A 15,997-nucleotide genomic window follows, 5' to 3' on the forward strand; every position below is an offset into this window, starting at 1 on the left:
ATGTATCTTAACAGTAATAAACTGTAAATTATAAAACAGGTTTATACTGGCAACACTGTTGCCAGTAGTTTACTGTAAAATTTAGTTTTTTGGGTCACCGTTGTGCTGAAGAGTAGAGCCTGTGCTTCAGTCCAAGATCTAGATATATTGATGCTATAGGTAAAGATATATACAGTAGCACTGAAGGATAAATTTAAATTTTCTGTTTGCCTAACAATTACCTGCAGCTCGTGCTGAAATGGAAACTCCACCCACTTCTGTACCTCCGCCAACTGCTTCTGCCAAAAAAAAATTTATATAAATCTTATTTTGTGTTTTTGTTAGTTGCAATGGTGTATTGTATAAGTATATTGTTATTTATTAAAATATTTACAATAGTAATTGATATGATTTATCAGAGAGTTGCACAATATATTTTAAGAAATAAAGGAGCAGAAGCTTGAGGGGTACACTGTACAAAACACAACTTGAAAAAAGTTGAAATGACTGATTGTGTTGTGTTGGTTCAGCAAAAATCCACACACTGCCAAAAACACAACTTGAAAAAAATTGAAATGACTGATTTTGTTGTGTTGGTTCAGCAAAAATTCACACTGTAAAAAGATTGTACAACCAAAAAAAAAAAAAAAAAAAAAAAAAATTACTAATTTCCCCTAGCTTTTTCTTGTTGACTCAACTTTTGTAAACAACAGTTATATGAACTGAAAATAAGTTGTCTGTGATACAAAAAAACGTTTAGTTGAGTGAACTTGACAATATTTGTTTTCTGGAGAGGTGCAACTATTCTGTAACAAATCTTTAGTAGTTGAGCCAATTCAAAAAATGTTGTCTATTGAAATCATTTGGTTATCACCATTTTGGTGATGAGTGTTCACTGCAAGATATTCACTTTTTACAGTGAATGTTTGTTAGTAAAAATGCAGGAACTATATGTGAAATAACTGTTTTTGTTAAAAAGTTTAATGAAGATTACTGTTAAAAGTCTTTTGCACTTTATTTAAACTAAAATATTGTACATTCATTTTATGGTTTCTGTATGGCAAGCCATTGCTGACAGTCATTTGACCGTTTTTTTGTTTTACAGTGAGGGTGGTTGATCGAAATAATTCAAGAAATAGCTGTAAAAGTGTTTTTCTGTAAAACATTTAAGGAAAATTTCTGTTAAAGTTTTTTGCACTTTATATAAATTATGATATTTTACTTCATTTTTACGTTTTTTGTTTGCCAGCCGTAGCTGACAGTCATTGACCGTTTTATTAAAATGAAAAAAAAAAATTACAGTGATACTGTCACTTTTGATCAACATAAGTCATCCTCTCTAGAATAAAAATATTAATTTATTTTAAAAAACAAAAACAACATTGATCAGCAACAAAAAACTAAACTCTTACTGAGCACAAACTTTTGAATGGTAGTGAATAATGTTACAATACAGATCTCTATTTCAGATAAATGCTGTTCTTTTGAACTTTCTACTCATCAAAGAATCCTGAAAAAAAGTACACAACTGTTTTCAACATTCATAATAATCAGAAATGTTTCTTGATCATAAAATCATCATATTAGAATGATTTCTGAATTCTGAAGGATCGTGTGAAACTAAAAACTGGAGTAATTATTTATATCACAGGAATAAATGGCTAGCAAGTCTTTAAATAGTCCAATGAATATAAATAAAAACTTACTCATCCGAAATTGTCTCCATGACTGGATCAAGTCGCTCTTCTTCTGAGGAAATATATATTTCGGTTGTTGTGAAATACCACCATGTGATATTTCAGTTTTTCTTTTTTAATAAATGTGCAGATTTTCAATAAATGTTTTCTTTTTTAATAAATGTGCAGAACTGTCAACAATTCTGTGTTCTTCTGTCAATATGGGGTGCTGTGTGTACAATAATGAGGAAAAAAAAATGAACTTAAATGATTTTAGCAAATGGCTGCAATATAACAATGAGTGAAACATTTAAGGGGGTCTGAATACTTTCCGTACCCACTGTATATTATTGATATTGAGTATTCAACAATACTTTGAATATAATTTCACAGGATTATCTAACAACATCCTCTCTATAAGTTGGTCATAAAGGGAGGGTGTTTACAGTTTTACAAAAAGATAAAACTGTATGGCCTAAACCTTTAAGCTTGACTTTTTGATCATTATAAATCTTAGATGGACTTTGAAATTCTGGCCTATTTTATGTAACAAGACTATAGGACACAATTCATTTATCACTGAAGTCAAGTTTCCGCATGAGGAAAATCAGCAAAACTGAATAATTTAAAGAGAAATTATCCTGAAGCACATGATACAGGTTATAGACAGGGATTCCTCACTCGCTCGACTAGATCAGTGGACCAGTGATTCGTATTTATATATTTGGATTAACAGAAATGTACAGTACTTGTGCCATGAAATTAAAACACAGAGGTTAAACATTAACTCAGATAAAGAAACTGAAACCACCCAGTGGGCATTTGATGTCAATTTAACATCAATATGACATCAAATTGATGTCAAAATTATACCATAATAACATATATATCATAACAAATCATTTGATTCTACAGCATGTCTAGCAGTTTTGTTTATCAAATAATGTACTTGGTTTTTAAAAACTATTTAGAGCACAAAACCCTGTCATCTATGGCATTACTTAGACGCACACAGACATCAAGAAACAGCGTATGAATCTCAACAATGGTGACAATCAAACAAAATATCCAGATAATCAGATCAACTCCAGGTGCATAATTTATTAAAGCTGCAATGCATGCTGGGAGATATGGGTGAGTTTTGATTGGTGGTACCCAGCATGCACTGCAGCATGAAGCATTTCATTGATTGACACCATTGTTGAGAGTCATACACTGATTCTTGATGGCTAAGTAATAATGTAAAGGAAAATGTTTAATGCACTAAATGTTTTTAAAATCCATTATAGTCTTCGATAAACAAAATTGCTCTAATGCTGTACAATAAATAGATTTTATTGAAATATGGCATAAAAACCATAAATTCTATATAATCAAAACATTTGACACTGAACACGATTAGGGAATCAGGCATTTACATGATGGTATTGTCGTCATCATCTATAAACAACCAACATCCCCTGACCTTATCTTCTCATGACTATTTTGTCTATAACAAGTATAGCAGTCAAAGAACTTTTATATTAAAGAGTGAAGGGTCAAGAGCACAACTAAAGCAAACGCTAACCACCATCATGGTGACTTTAAAATACAAAATTTTTATGATTTCATAAAAATGGAAATTATATAAAGTAAATCTGGTTAGTTTTAAGTGAAGCTGGTAATAAGTGTACGGCCATGCGTTTCACCTTTTTGTTTGGCAAAATGACATCAGCAGAGGTCAAACTCTTGACGTCAAATTGACATCAACACTTTGACGTCAATATGACTTTCATTTTTGAACTATTTCTTGACCTAATTTTGATATCAAGGTGCCCACTGGGTAAGCTGTGATTTACATTTATGAGGTCGATGGTTAAAAGCATTTCTGAATCTTAAAATGACAAGTCATCATAAGTTTGTCCATACGCTACACCAGCCTATCATGCTGGATTACGGATTAGTCTATCATGGATGTCAAAAAGAGAGCAAAAACATGGCAAACACACAAGCACCGATCAATGAAGGAAAAAAGAAAATTAATATCAAAATACATTAAAATACAATAACCATTACAATACTTTAATCCCATCACATATACGCTTCATATTATTAAAAGAATGTTTCAAATCAACCTCTTTTTTTAGTAATTCCAATGTTCCTTTATAATGACAAATATCTGGAACTTCTATTCTCTAAAAAATATGGAACATTTCATTTAAATCAGAAACAATGACAGTTTTCACAGAAAACAATGATTGAAATTGTATGATACATTTATCATCCCTGAAGTGCCTGAATCTGATGTTTCTGTTCCTCTCTAATCACGTCAGTCTGATAAACCTGCTCTCTGCTGCCCCTGCTGGACTGGAGCAAATAAAGCCATAGTGCAATAAACAGATACACAAGAATGAAATATGAAATAAAAATAAAAATACAGTTTACTAAAATAATAATAATAATAATAATAATAATAATAATAATTGTTATTGATCATTTTATTAAAAGTGAAAGCAATACAATTTAAAAGCAGTTTAACAGACACTCAATATCAGAATAACAGTCATGAACACATCAGAGGTTTGGTGTCCCAGATCACCCTCATGCACATCGTGAGAAACAGGATGTTTTGAGTTTATTATAGCAATGAGAAAATAATTACAATTTTACTTTTCCCTTCTAACTAATTCGTATGAAAATCAGATGGCAGTTTAAAAAAAAAAACAAAAAAAAAAACAGACACCTGAATCAGAAATACATTCACAATAAGAATGATTCACTAAAATAATAGAAGCAAAAGCACAACAAGACTGGATGAAACTTATTTCTCACAAATACATTTCCTCGTATCAGAGCATGGCATATCATCCCAGTCAACACGTTGATCTCACAGTGATCTCTCCATATGACCACAATGTGAGTTCACAGTGAGCTAAAAGTGTAACCTCACAGCACACTCGCTGTGTGCTCATTTTATGGCCACAATATGAGGTCACCCCAGCTATAAATGTTATTGGATTTGAACATTTTAGTTGAAAATGAAAATTAGGTTGACGTCTAAACATTTGATGTCAGGCTCCAACTTCATTAAACAACTCCACAAACAGCATTACCAGCTTCACTTATTACTAACCAGACTGACTTTATTTCTGTCAGACGTCTACAAAAGTTTTTATTGAGAATTAACAGGTGTTTAACTCTAATGTGTTTCATTTGAAGTCACCATAACAGTGATTAGTGTTTCCATTAGTTGGGGTCTTAACTCTTATTATATCTTTTGTCTTTTTTGGCAGCTGTGACAGTGTGTTTGTCAAACACATTTGCAGCAGCAAAGAAAGCTAAAGTGAAACGAGATCAGGTGATGATGGTTACCTGTTGATGGTTTTATAATCATCATGAAATAAACTGCTTCACTGAGGTAATTTGAATCTAACAACTGTGTTGTACCAATAATATATTCTCATCACAAACCCTGTGTTACTGCAGCGTGAGGTCCAACAATATTATAACAATCAGTTAGAAGATTTTAACAAACATGAAAAATGAATCCACCGTGACACACAGAGATATCAAAAATCAGCACATGAATCTCAACAAGGGTGACAATATATATATATTTTTTTAGATAAACAGATTAATTCATAACATCACTGAAAAGCTACTAAATGTCAAAAAAAAAAAAAAAACAACAGCAAAAAATAAAAGCACATATTTAGAATTAAAATAATAGGACAATTCAGCTGCATAATTTGTTCATGTTGCAATGCATGCTGGGAGTTTTGTACAATGATGGTACCCAGCATGCATTGCAGCAAATATTGTTATAATATTGCTGGAACTCATGCTGCAGTAACACAGGGGTTGTAATGAGAATATATTATTGGTACAACACAATTGTTAGATTCAAATTACCTCAGTGAAACAGGTTACTTCACATGTGGCATTGCTATGGCCTGCTTGTGGCCCAGATCTGGCAAACAGGAGTGGCCCACCCAAGTGCCGTAATTCCACGCTGCATGTGGGCCAGATCATCTTTCCACGTGTGCCAGATGTGGGCCGGATCTGGGCCGACACAATGTTGCTATGTGGGTATTGTGGTCACAGTTTGTGCACACAGTGAGAGCGCTGTGAGGTTACACTTTTAGATCACTGTGAACTCAGATTGCTGACGGTGTGACCACATGATGACATCACTGTGAGATCAAAGTGTTGACTGGGATTCCAGTTGTTCATATGGTCTCTTCCAGGATCCAGTTCAATACAGTCCTCATTTCCATACTGATAGTTATTCGGCTCACTTTTGTACCAATACCTGAATAAAGTGGGTCAGATTTTCAGTTATTCAGGACCCCAGATGTTCAATGAAAGTTATTATCATTCAGACAACAATAAATGATGAGCTTAACAAGCTATTCATCATAAAAGAGCCAACAATGTTCACAGCACCAGCCCAGCTAACAGGGAACAATCGTTCGGTCTAGTTTCTCTCCAAGTATTGAACAAACATTCTTCTAGTAACATTAATAGAACGTTTGTTCAACGTTATCTGGTCTTTGATAATGTTCTCAAAATCTTAGCACAAAAACATTATTTATACATTGTTTGAAGAAGGTTTTTATAAATGTTGTCATAATGTTGGGAGAAAACGTTCTTAGAACAACATTCTTGGAACATCCTTTAAACATTAGAATGACAACAAACTTCAGGTTGTGTTGCTCTTTTAAAAGAACATCCTTGGAAAGTGGGAACGTTTTATAGCCTGTCCCATTATCTTTCCTTACTTTTCTCTTAAATTTATATAAAGTTTATGCAAGTGTTAGAATTAAACACTTTCAAAACAATGTTCATGAAATAACAACATTTGATGAATGTTCTCATAATGTTGGCAGAAAACATTATTTGAACAATGAATATCCTTTAAATATTAAGGATCAATACATTTCTGGATTAAAGTCAGACGCTACACAGTAAAATCCCGTGTTTCATTAACAGCATTAGTATTGACGCCTGAAGTTAATGTTTAAAATCACTAAAGGAAAGAGGAACAAACATTTGAAGTCACCATTGTGCTGATCAGTGTTGCCTGTAGTTGGGTTCTTGAACCTTGGTAGTCTTATCAGTTTTTCCTCTGGCTGCAGTATCAGTGTGTACAGAAACACAATTAGGCTACTGTGTCAGAAAATAACATCAGATGATAATGATGACTGTAAATATATGGTGACTTCATCAGAACGTGGTCTGATTCAGTGATTTTTTATCACAGCAGAAATACATGCAATTGCAAAAAAAAAAAAAAAAGAAATGCCAAGTGGCCTTCTGGAGCAAACACTGATCACCAAAATGGTGATTTCAAACAAAACATTTGACTAAACATCAACATCTAAACCTCTAATTCTCAATAAGAACTTTTGTAGACGTCTGACAGAAATAAAGTAAATCTGGTTAGTAATAAGTGAAGCTGGTAATGCTGTTTGTGGAGTTGTTTAATCAGCAGAAGTTCAAATGTTTGAAATAATGTTTCAGGAACATCTAACTAACCTTTAAATAACGCTCTATTAACATTCACAAAACTTGCCATTTTATGTTCTTGGAATTTTACTAATTAACGTTTCTAAAATGTTAAAGGTGCTATAAGCGATCTCGGTTGGCGTAACCTCTTGTTGATGTTTGAATTATTATCAAACAAAACGGAGGCTAGCTAGACCCTCCCTCCTCCTCAGACATCCGCGCACTAACCCCCCGAACCCCACCCCCACATCATTCTTGTCGGTTATTGGCTGGAACAGTATGTTTCGTGCTGCGGGTCGCTCTGTTTGTTGCTCAGTTTGTTTTTGCTGCAGTTTGTGGAGCGTGGGCTGTCTGCATAGACCGTGTTTTTAACAGTGTGTTCAGGGGACAGGCAGCTAACGGATAGTGAGGAGATGTTTGCGGTATGTGAAAAAAAAATTGTTTTGGCCTAAAAAACACGTGAGATCGCTTATAGCACCTTTAAGTTGTTAATAAAAATGAAGTTGAAGAATGTTTCAAGAACATCATCAAGAACTTAAAGAAAACTGGACATTTTAACTTTCCATAACAAAAACCAACTGTTTGGAAAACGTTCTTAGAACACACAATTTTTAGCTGGGACAACAGCAGTGTAGTTCAGAAGTTAAAGTGAAGAAAAGCAAGAGAGAGAAGAATTTATCCATACAATTTAGTTATGGGAATTTTTTTTAATTTTTTTTATTAAAGTGGTTGTTGTCGTGATTGTGTTTATGACCCAGTCAGCATGTTGATCTCACAGTGATCTCTTCATATGATCACAATGTGAGTTCACCATGATCTAAAAGTGTAACCTCACAGCACACTCACTGTGTGCTCATATTATGGCCACAAAGTAAGTCACCCCAGCTAGAAATGTTATTGGACATGGACTCCAACATTTCTGCACTTTAACTTCTGCACGACTCTGCTGTTGTCAACTAATAATTTTGTGTTCGGTTTTGTGAATGTTAATAGTGTTATTTAAAGGTTAGTTAGATGTTCCTGAAACATTATTTCAAACATTTGAACTTCTGCTGTTAACAACCAGAATCACTGAAGAAAAGAGAAACAATAACAGAAAAAAAAATAAATAAATACAGCCACAGTCGTAGATGAAATCAACTGAAGATAAAATACATTAAACCTCTCAAGATCTCAGCAGAGGAGGATTAAACAACTTATTACTAACAGTCATGTACAGTCATCATCATCTGATGTTATTTTGTCTCATGTTTATCTGACACAGTAGCCTAATTGTGTTTCTGTACACACTGATACTGGAGCCAGAGGAAAAAAATTATAAAACTATATAACTGTATTATTGTATTATTTCAAACCTTTTTATATTAAATACTCCAGATTTTCTGATTAAAACGCTGCATGCTTCTCATGCTGAATAAATTCTGGATATTTATGATTACGTAAAATTGATACCCGAGACTAGTCCCTGGATGAAATCAGGCTACTGCGTTATGATAATATCATCAGTATTATTAACAAGTAGCCAACATACTTGATTACAGTTTTTCTTGCTATTCACTTTCAGCAGCCAGAGAAAAACTAACATCAAATACTCAAGGCCAAAGAGCCCAAACACTGACCTCCACAATGGTGTCCAAACCAAACTATTACTTTCAAACAAACTCTTTTAAGAGGTTCAGTCGTGTGTCTGCTGGGAAACTTCCCGCTAAAACTTTAGAATGTTAGGGGATAACCCAGTGGGCATTTGATGTCAATTTGACATCAAATTGATGTCAAAATTACGTCAAGAAATAGGTCAAAAATGAAAATCAAATTGACGTCAAAGTGTTGATGTCAATTTGACGTCAAGAGTTTGACCTCTGCTGATGTCATTTTGCCAAACAAAAAGGTGAAACGCATGGCCGTACACTTATTACCAGCTTCACTTAAAACTAACCAGATTTACTTTATTTAATTTCCGGTTTAAATAAATATAATATTTAAATAGTTTAAAATATATTAAACATATTTTGATGACACCATGATGGTGGTTAGCGTTTGCTTTAGTTGTGCTCTTGACCCTTGACTCTTTAATATAAAATTTTCTCTGGCTGCTATAACTGTGTGTTTATGAAGCACAATTGTTGTAGCTAAAAAAGCCATCAGAAACTGAGATCAGGAGATGTTGGCTGTTTATTGATGAAATCATCATGTAACTGCCTGAATCCCTGATCATGTTCAGTGTCTAATGCTTTGATTATATGGGATTTGTGGTTTAAAAGCGGTTTTATTCATGACAGAAGTAATTTGATTCTACAGCATATCTAATAGTGTTGTTTATCAAATAATGTACTTGTTTTTAAAAAACTATTTAGTGCACAAAACCCTGTCATCTATGGCATTAATTAGACGCACACAGACATCAAGAAACAGCGTATGAATCTCAACAATGGTGACAATCAAACAAAATATCCAGATAATCAGATCAACTACAGCTGCATAATTTATTAAAGCTGCAGTGCATGCTGGGAGATATGGGTGAGTTTTGATTGGTGGTACCCAGCATGCACTGCAGCATGAAGCATTTCATTGATTGTCACCATTGTTGAGAGTCATACACTGATTCTTGATAGCTAAGTAATAATGTTAAGTTTAATGCATTAAATGTTTTTAAAATCCTTTATTAATTAAAAAAAAAAACATTCTCATGCTGTTAAATTAAATGGCTTATATTATAATACAACATTAAAATCATAAGTCCTATGTAACCAAAGATTAGACACTGAATAAGATCAGAGATTCAGGCAATTACATGATGATATTGTCATCATCTTCAATAAACCGCCAACATCTCCTGATCTCATGGCTTTTTTAGCTACAACAGTTGTGCTTTATAAACACACAGTTATAGCAGCCAGAGAAAATTTTATATTAAAGAGTCAAGGGTCAAGAGCACAACTAAAGCAAACGCTAACCACCATCATGGTGTCATCAAAATATGTTTAATATATTTTAAACTATTTAAATATTATATTTATTTAAACCGGAAATTAAATAAAGTAAATCTGGTTAGTTTAAGTGAAGCTGGTGATAAGTGTACGGCCATGCGTTTCACCTTTTTGTTTGGCAAAATGACATCAGCAGAGGTCAAACTCTTGACATCAAATTGACATCAACACTTTGAGGTCAATTTGACTTTCATTTTTGACCTATTTCTTGACGTAATTTTGACATCAAGGTGCCCGCTGGGAATGTTCTATCAATGTTATCACTAAACATGTTTAAAATGTTTTTAGAGAGAGTTATCCTACCTTTTAGGAGAACATTCTAGTAACAAAAATAAAATTAGCTACAGAAACCAATACAAGAACATAAGATAATGCTCTAAAAACATTCATAGAACAAAAACATTTCTATCTGGGATGAGCTCATATTGTGGCCAAAGTTTGAGCACACAGTGAGAGCGCTGTGAGGTTACACTTTTAGATCACTGTGAACTCAGATTGCTGACGGTGTGACCACATGATGAGATCACTATGAGATTAATGCGTTGACTGGGGGAAGAGCCGAGTCTAATTTATAAAGGTTGTGATGATCTCATTTTTGAATAAGAATTTAAAGGATTTAACAAATGCATCTGAAGTGTTTCTCTGAGATGATGAAAACCTATTTTTCAGAGGATGAAACCAATTTCTCACAAACACATTTTTTCCTATCTGAGCATGGGTAATCATGCCAGTTGTTCAGGCTGGGGGCTGTAGGATCCAGTACAATACAATCCTCTTCACCACGGCCATTCGGCTGACCTTTGAACCAAAACCTGAATAAAATTAGTCAGATTTCCCATTATTCAGAGCCACAAAACTTTTCAATCAATCTAGATGTATAGTCTTAATTTTAAAATAAGAAACACATACACTTGATTTTCTGTGAGTGTTTTATCACTTACCCTTGTTTCAGTGTTGAATTATCAACCCATTTCATTCTGCCTTCAGTCTCAATGTCAGACAAACCAATCCACACTCTCTCCTTGACTAATGAAGTTATGAACCTCTGTGTGAATAAAAACAGGGGCCAGTTGCATAAACTGCTTAGACTAGTCTTAAAAGTAAGTCATCTAATTTTTTTTCTTCAAGATTGGGTTTTATTTTTTAAAGTCAGTTACATAAAAATGTAGATGGTTTCATTTGAATCAGAAAAGTAAGACTGGTTACCTCTTGACTAATTTCTAGCGGTCAAATTAGTTCTTAAGGCACAGTCTTAACATAGTGGCTAAGTTTATGCAACTGGCCCCAGGAGTAAGTGTGATTCCTCTCATTGATTAACAGTCACTCACACAAACTCACCTGCTTCTCTTCAGTGTTGATAATGATCAGATCAGCTCTTCGATCTCTGCAGAACTTCCTGCTCTCAGACCAGCTCTTCCGCTCATTGGATATGAAATAATAACAGCCATTTCCTTTCAATAAACACATACACTTTGCTCAATGTTTGTGTTGTAAAGTGCAAATAAACATATAAATACATTTGCACAAACCTGGTTCATATAACTTCCTTAGTTCAGCCTCCAGCTCCAGTTTCTTCTGACTCAAAGAGCTGAAGTTGTTCTCCAGTTGGTCTTTTTCAGTCATTAGACCAGTGTTCTTGTCCTGTAAGCTGATGATAGTGTGATTGAACTCTTCAACTGTGTTCTTTAACAGGTCTCTCTCTGCTGTGATGGTGATGTACAGTGTGATGAAGACCAGCAGAAGAACACAAATGAGCCCGAGACACACTGTCTTCAACACCAAACACCTGCTTCCTCCTGACAAACAGAGACAAAACACACACATATCAGTGAATAACAATTCACTCTATAGTAAAATAAATAACTAAAAATCAACATTCGAAAGTTTTTTTTGAAGAGTTTTATTCTGAATGCTCTTTTATAAATGACAATCATCAGAAATTAATATATGGCAAAATATGCAAACAAGAATATGCTGAAAAAGTAAAAAGAAAAAAAAAGATTCTGTTTTAATACATTTCATATAAACATTGACATATTGTTTTTAGAGAACAATCATTGAAATTGCATTTCTCAATTCCTCAAACATTATCGCCACCATCACTGCTTCAGAATAAAGTTTGTACTTACTGCACTTTTGAGCTTTTTCTTCATGCTGGTGGTGATTTGGTGTTTGAGGTCCAGTTGTATCCTCAGTATCTCTTCTTTCAAAATTGACATAATAGACGTCTGAGTCCATTATTTGCACTTTCTTACAGTTACAGTAGAGTATGTGTTCACAGATGAGCGTTGGTCTCTAGAATGAGTACGGTTTATTTAAACAGTAGTGACCTACCTGTCCATTTTTGCGGAACCCATGCAAAATGAAATGATGCCCTATCTTGGTTACATGGAATCTGCTATGAGCTGTTTAATTATTTATTTTTTTGCTCTGTTCTATACACAGCAAAGTCCCCAGTGTTAAATTAACACTGCTCAATGTTTATATGAGTCCACACTCAGAGTGTTATAAGCAGTGTTAAAGTTAATGAGATAATTAAGTGAATAAATGAGTGATGATTGAGCATTATTGAAGACATCTGATGATAACAAGCAGAATCACTGAAGGAGAAAATCAGGCCCCGTTTACACATGGTACATGGTTATTTTGAAAAACGGAGACATTTCCCTTCGGTTGTGCCCCTCGTTTACACGCAAACGGAGAATTCGCCTCTGAAAACGATTCTTTCTTAAAACTCCGGCCTGAGTGGAGATTTTGGAAAACTCTGTTTGCACGTTTGCATGTTAACTGAGATAAACTGAGTTTTAGGCAGTTGATGTCACAGTATGCGACAGAACTTGAACTGCGTCAAAGGTGCGACCTATATTTTCGGGATTCTGATTGGCTAACATGGGCTTGAGCTTCTTGTTACACTGCCACCTAGGGCTGGGCGATATATATCGCGATATTGTTATGCGCATCTCGTCAGTAAAGCCGGTTCCTTGATTAGTAGTAAATCGCCATCACCTGCTTTCAGATGGAGCGGCATTTACTACAAAGAGCCGTAGTTAACTGACAAGCTGAGCCATATCGCATCAATATCGCGGACGTATCGCCAGCGATAATTAATGCGATATGGCTCAGCTTGTCAGTTAACTACGGCTCTTTGTACACAGCAAAAACTCCAGTGTTAATTTAACACTCCTGGGAGTGTATGAGTCCACACTCAAGAGTGTTGAAGTTAATGAGATAATTAAGTGATTAATTTAGTGAGGATTGACTATTATTGAAGACACCTGATGTTAACAAGCAGAATCACTGAAGGAGAAAATCACAAATTGTGAGTTACCGTTATGACGATCATTGGTTGCTTTAGTTGGACTCTTGACCCATATATTATTAACTTTAGATTTTGTCTGTCTGTTGTTTCTGAATTGTAAGCACCAGTTGAACAAAGAAAAAAGTGATCTGATGGTGTTGGTTATGTTATGACAATCATCATTTGAACTTGATCACTGAACTCATTAAAATCCTTCTTTCTGACTTCAATTTATATTGTTGGTTAGTGAATCTGCATAAATGCCCAGAATTTTTGATATAATATAAAGGATTTCTTAAAAGTTGTTTTAAAAAAAATAAAAAAATCTTTCTTTTAGGCACACACAGATGTCAAGATTCAGTCTATGCATCTCAACAATGGTGAGGAGCAGAATATTCAATTAGGACAAGTAAATTACATAGACAATTCAGATCATAATTTATTCATACCGCAATGCATGATGGGAGCCATTAATGAGTTGTGATTGGTGGCAGCCACTGCAACATGCTTTATTATTGTCACCATTGTTGAGATTCACAGGCTGATTATTGATGTCTGTGTTTTAAATGAATTTATCTGAATGTGTTTTGATCAGAACAATGTTAAATATTTTGAATTATAAGTACTGATAATCATATCCTGAAGAATCACTAGACTGCTGCTAACAAGTTAAGCCAAACTACCTCAATAAGTTTCCTTTTTCAGATCACAGCATGATTATGTCAAAACATAACCACCACTATAAGATAACATTTTACTTTGTTCATCTAACTGTTATAATTCAATAACAGCAGACAAACAACAGTAAATATTAAAGTAAACATGTAATGGTCTAGAGCCCAACTAAAGCAAACACCCATCACCTTAATGGTAACTTATAATTTGTGATTTTCTTCTTCAGTGATTCTGCTTGTTAACATCAGGTGTCTTCAATAATAGTCAATCATCACTAAATTAATCACTTAAATATCTCCTCAGCCCTAAATGCCGCTCCATCTGAAAGCAGGTGAGGGCGATTTACTACTAATCAAGGAACCGGCTTTACTGACGAGATGCGCATAACAATCTCACGATATATATCGCCCAGCCCTACTGCCACCTACAGGTTTGACATGCTCTTGACGGGCATATACACGGGTTTGTGTAAACGAACACTTTTCTGAAAACGGAGAGGGTGAAATGTCCGTTTAAATTAATAACAAGGTCACATGAGACACAACCATCTTCTAACCGTATTTGTACACGCTGTGACTATACAAATCACAACATAAATAGGAAAATGTTGACGTTATTTTGTCACTTATTGGGAGCAGTATGCTAGCTGGAGCCGTTTACCTCCAGTCTTTGTGCTACTTTAGGCTAGCGGTGGGTGCGTCAGACAGAGTTACGGCACGCACGGAGATGAGAAGGGTATGTATGGACTTATCTAACTCTGGGGGATACGGTGAATAAGCTAAAGTCCCAAAAAGTCGGCGTGTTCCTTTAATGCTTTATTTATTGCCTCATAATGTTGTTTTAGAATGTTACAAGTTGTCGAGGAATTTCAGTGAGGAAAAGAAAGTTATTTCAATTCTCAGAACAAAAAAATAAAAGCACAGCAGCCTATATTCACATTAGCATGTTTAAACTTTCATTAATTTGATATGAAGAATGGGCATGCGCATGCCAACTATCTTAATACATTCTTTTTTATCAACTCCTGAATGTCGTTAAGTTTCATAAAAAAAGCAACATTTTGAACAAAGCTGAGAAAAACACATTTTTGTCAAACACTACATCCAGATCAGATTCAATTGGCTGTATATTAGACATTATGCATTTTTGCGCTGCAGCACCCTGAACAGAGAGAAGACTGTATAAAGATCAGCTATAAATCATATTCTTCTTTGTTTTGATTTATTTATTTTTTTTCTGTAAAAATGACAGCATTATCTGTCAGTGTGTTTTATAATTCCCATGTTTTTTTTTTTATTAAAGTTATATCAGCATTAAAAAAAAAAAAAAAAAAAAAACTTAATATAAAAGTGGTAATGATTATTTTATTTTTTTATAAATACATATTTTCTGTAATCACTGGCATTGAAATAGTAAAAACAAACACTTGACAATCAGAACCATGAGCAAAGAACAAGAGAAGCCAAACTTCAAATAAAAAAACAACACATTTTGAGTCTCTTAAATTGGTAAAAATACATATAAGAAAGCTATATTAATAACTGATACTCACAAACTTCATTAATGATAAGGATAACAGGATTTTTTTTTTTATTGAAAAGTTTTAAGTCTTTTTTTTTATTTTTTATATTTGTTATTTATTTTATGTTATTTGTAATTATTTGAAGTATAATATTTGTTTATGGACTGTGATGACTGAATGTTTGTAAATAAAAAATAAAAAATAAAAAAACACTATAGCGACCTCTAGTGAGGGATTTCATACAGAAAGTCCTGCTGTCAGTGCACATAAGCTATTACTCAGATTAGTATGATGGAGTCAATGAGGGGCCGTTTACACAACACCGTTTTCAATTAAAAAAGGAAAACTTTTCATACATTTTAGTCATTCACTT

The 15,997-nt window shown here is 34.0% G+C and overlaps 1 protein-coding gene across 1 annotated transcript in view; it reads right to left on the bottom strand.

Moving 5' to 3' along the window:
* The window catches only part of LOC311279538 (glutathione hydrolase 1 proenzyme-like), a gene marked incomplete at both ends in the record, with an annotated part of 34,350 nt that extends 21,983 nt beyond the window's left edge, over nt 1-12,367 (bottom strand). The window contains 4 exons of the mRNA XM_084391113.1: nt 11,071-11,174; nt 11,468-11,580; nt 11,659-11,925; nt 12,259-12,367. Of these exons, the coding sequence (XP_084247239.1) occupies nt 11,071-11,174; nt 11,468-11,580; nt 11,659-11,925; nt 12,259-12,367 (593 nt within the window). The remainder of the gene's footprint in view (nt 1-11,070; nt 11,175-11,467; nt 11,581-11,658; nt 11,926-12,258) is intronic.
* Nucleotides 12,368-15,997: the final 3,630 nt, after the last annotated feature.

The sequence above is a fragment of the Rutilus rutilus genome (genome assembly GCF_951802725.1).
Source record: "Rutilus rutilus genome assembly, chromosome: 2".
Lineage (NCBI taxonomy): Eukaryota > Metazoa > Chordata > Actinopteri > Cypriniformes > Leuciscidae > Rutilus > Rutilus rutilus.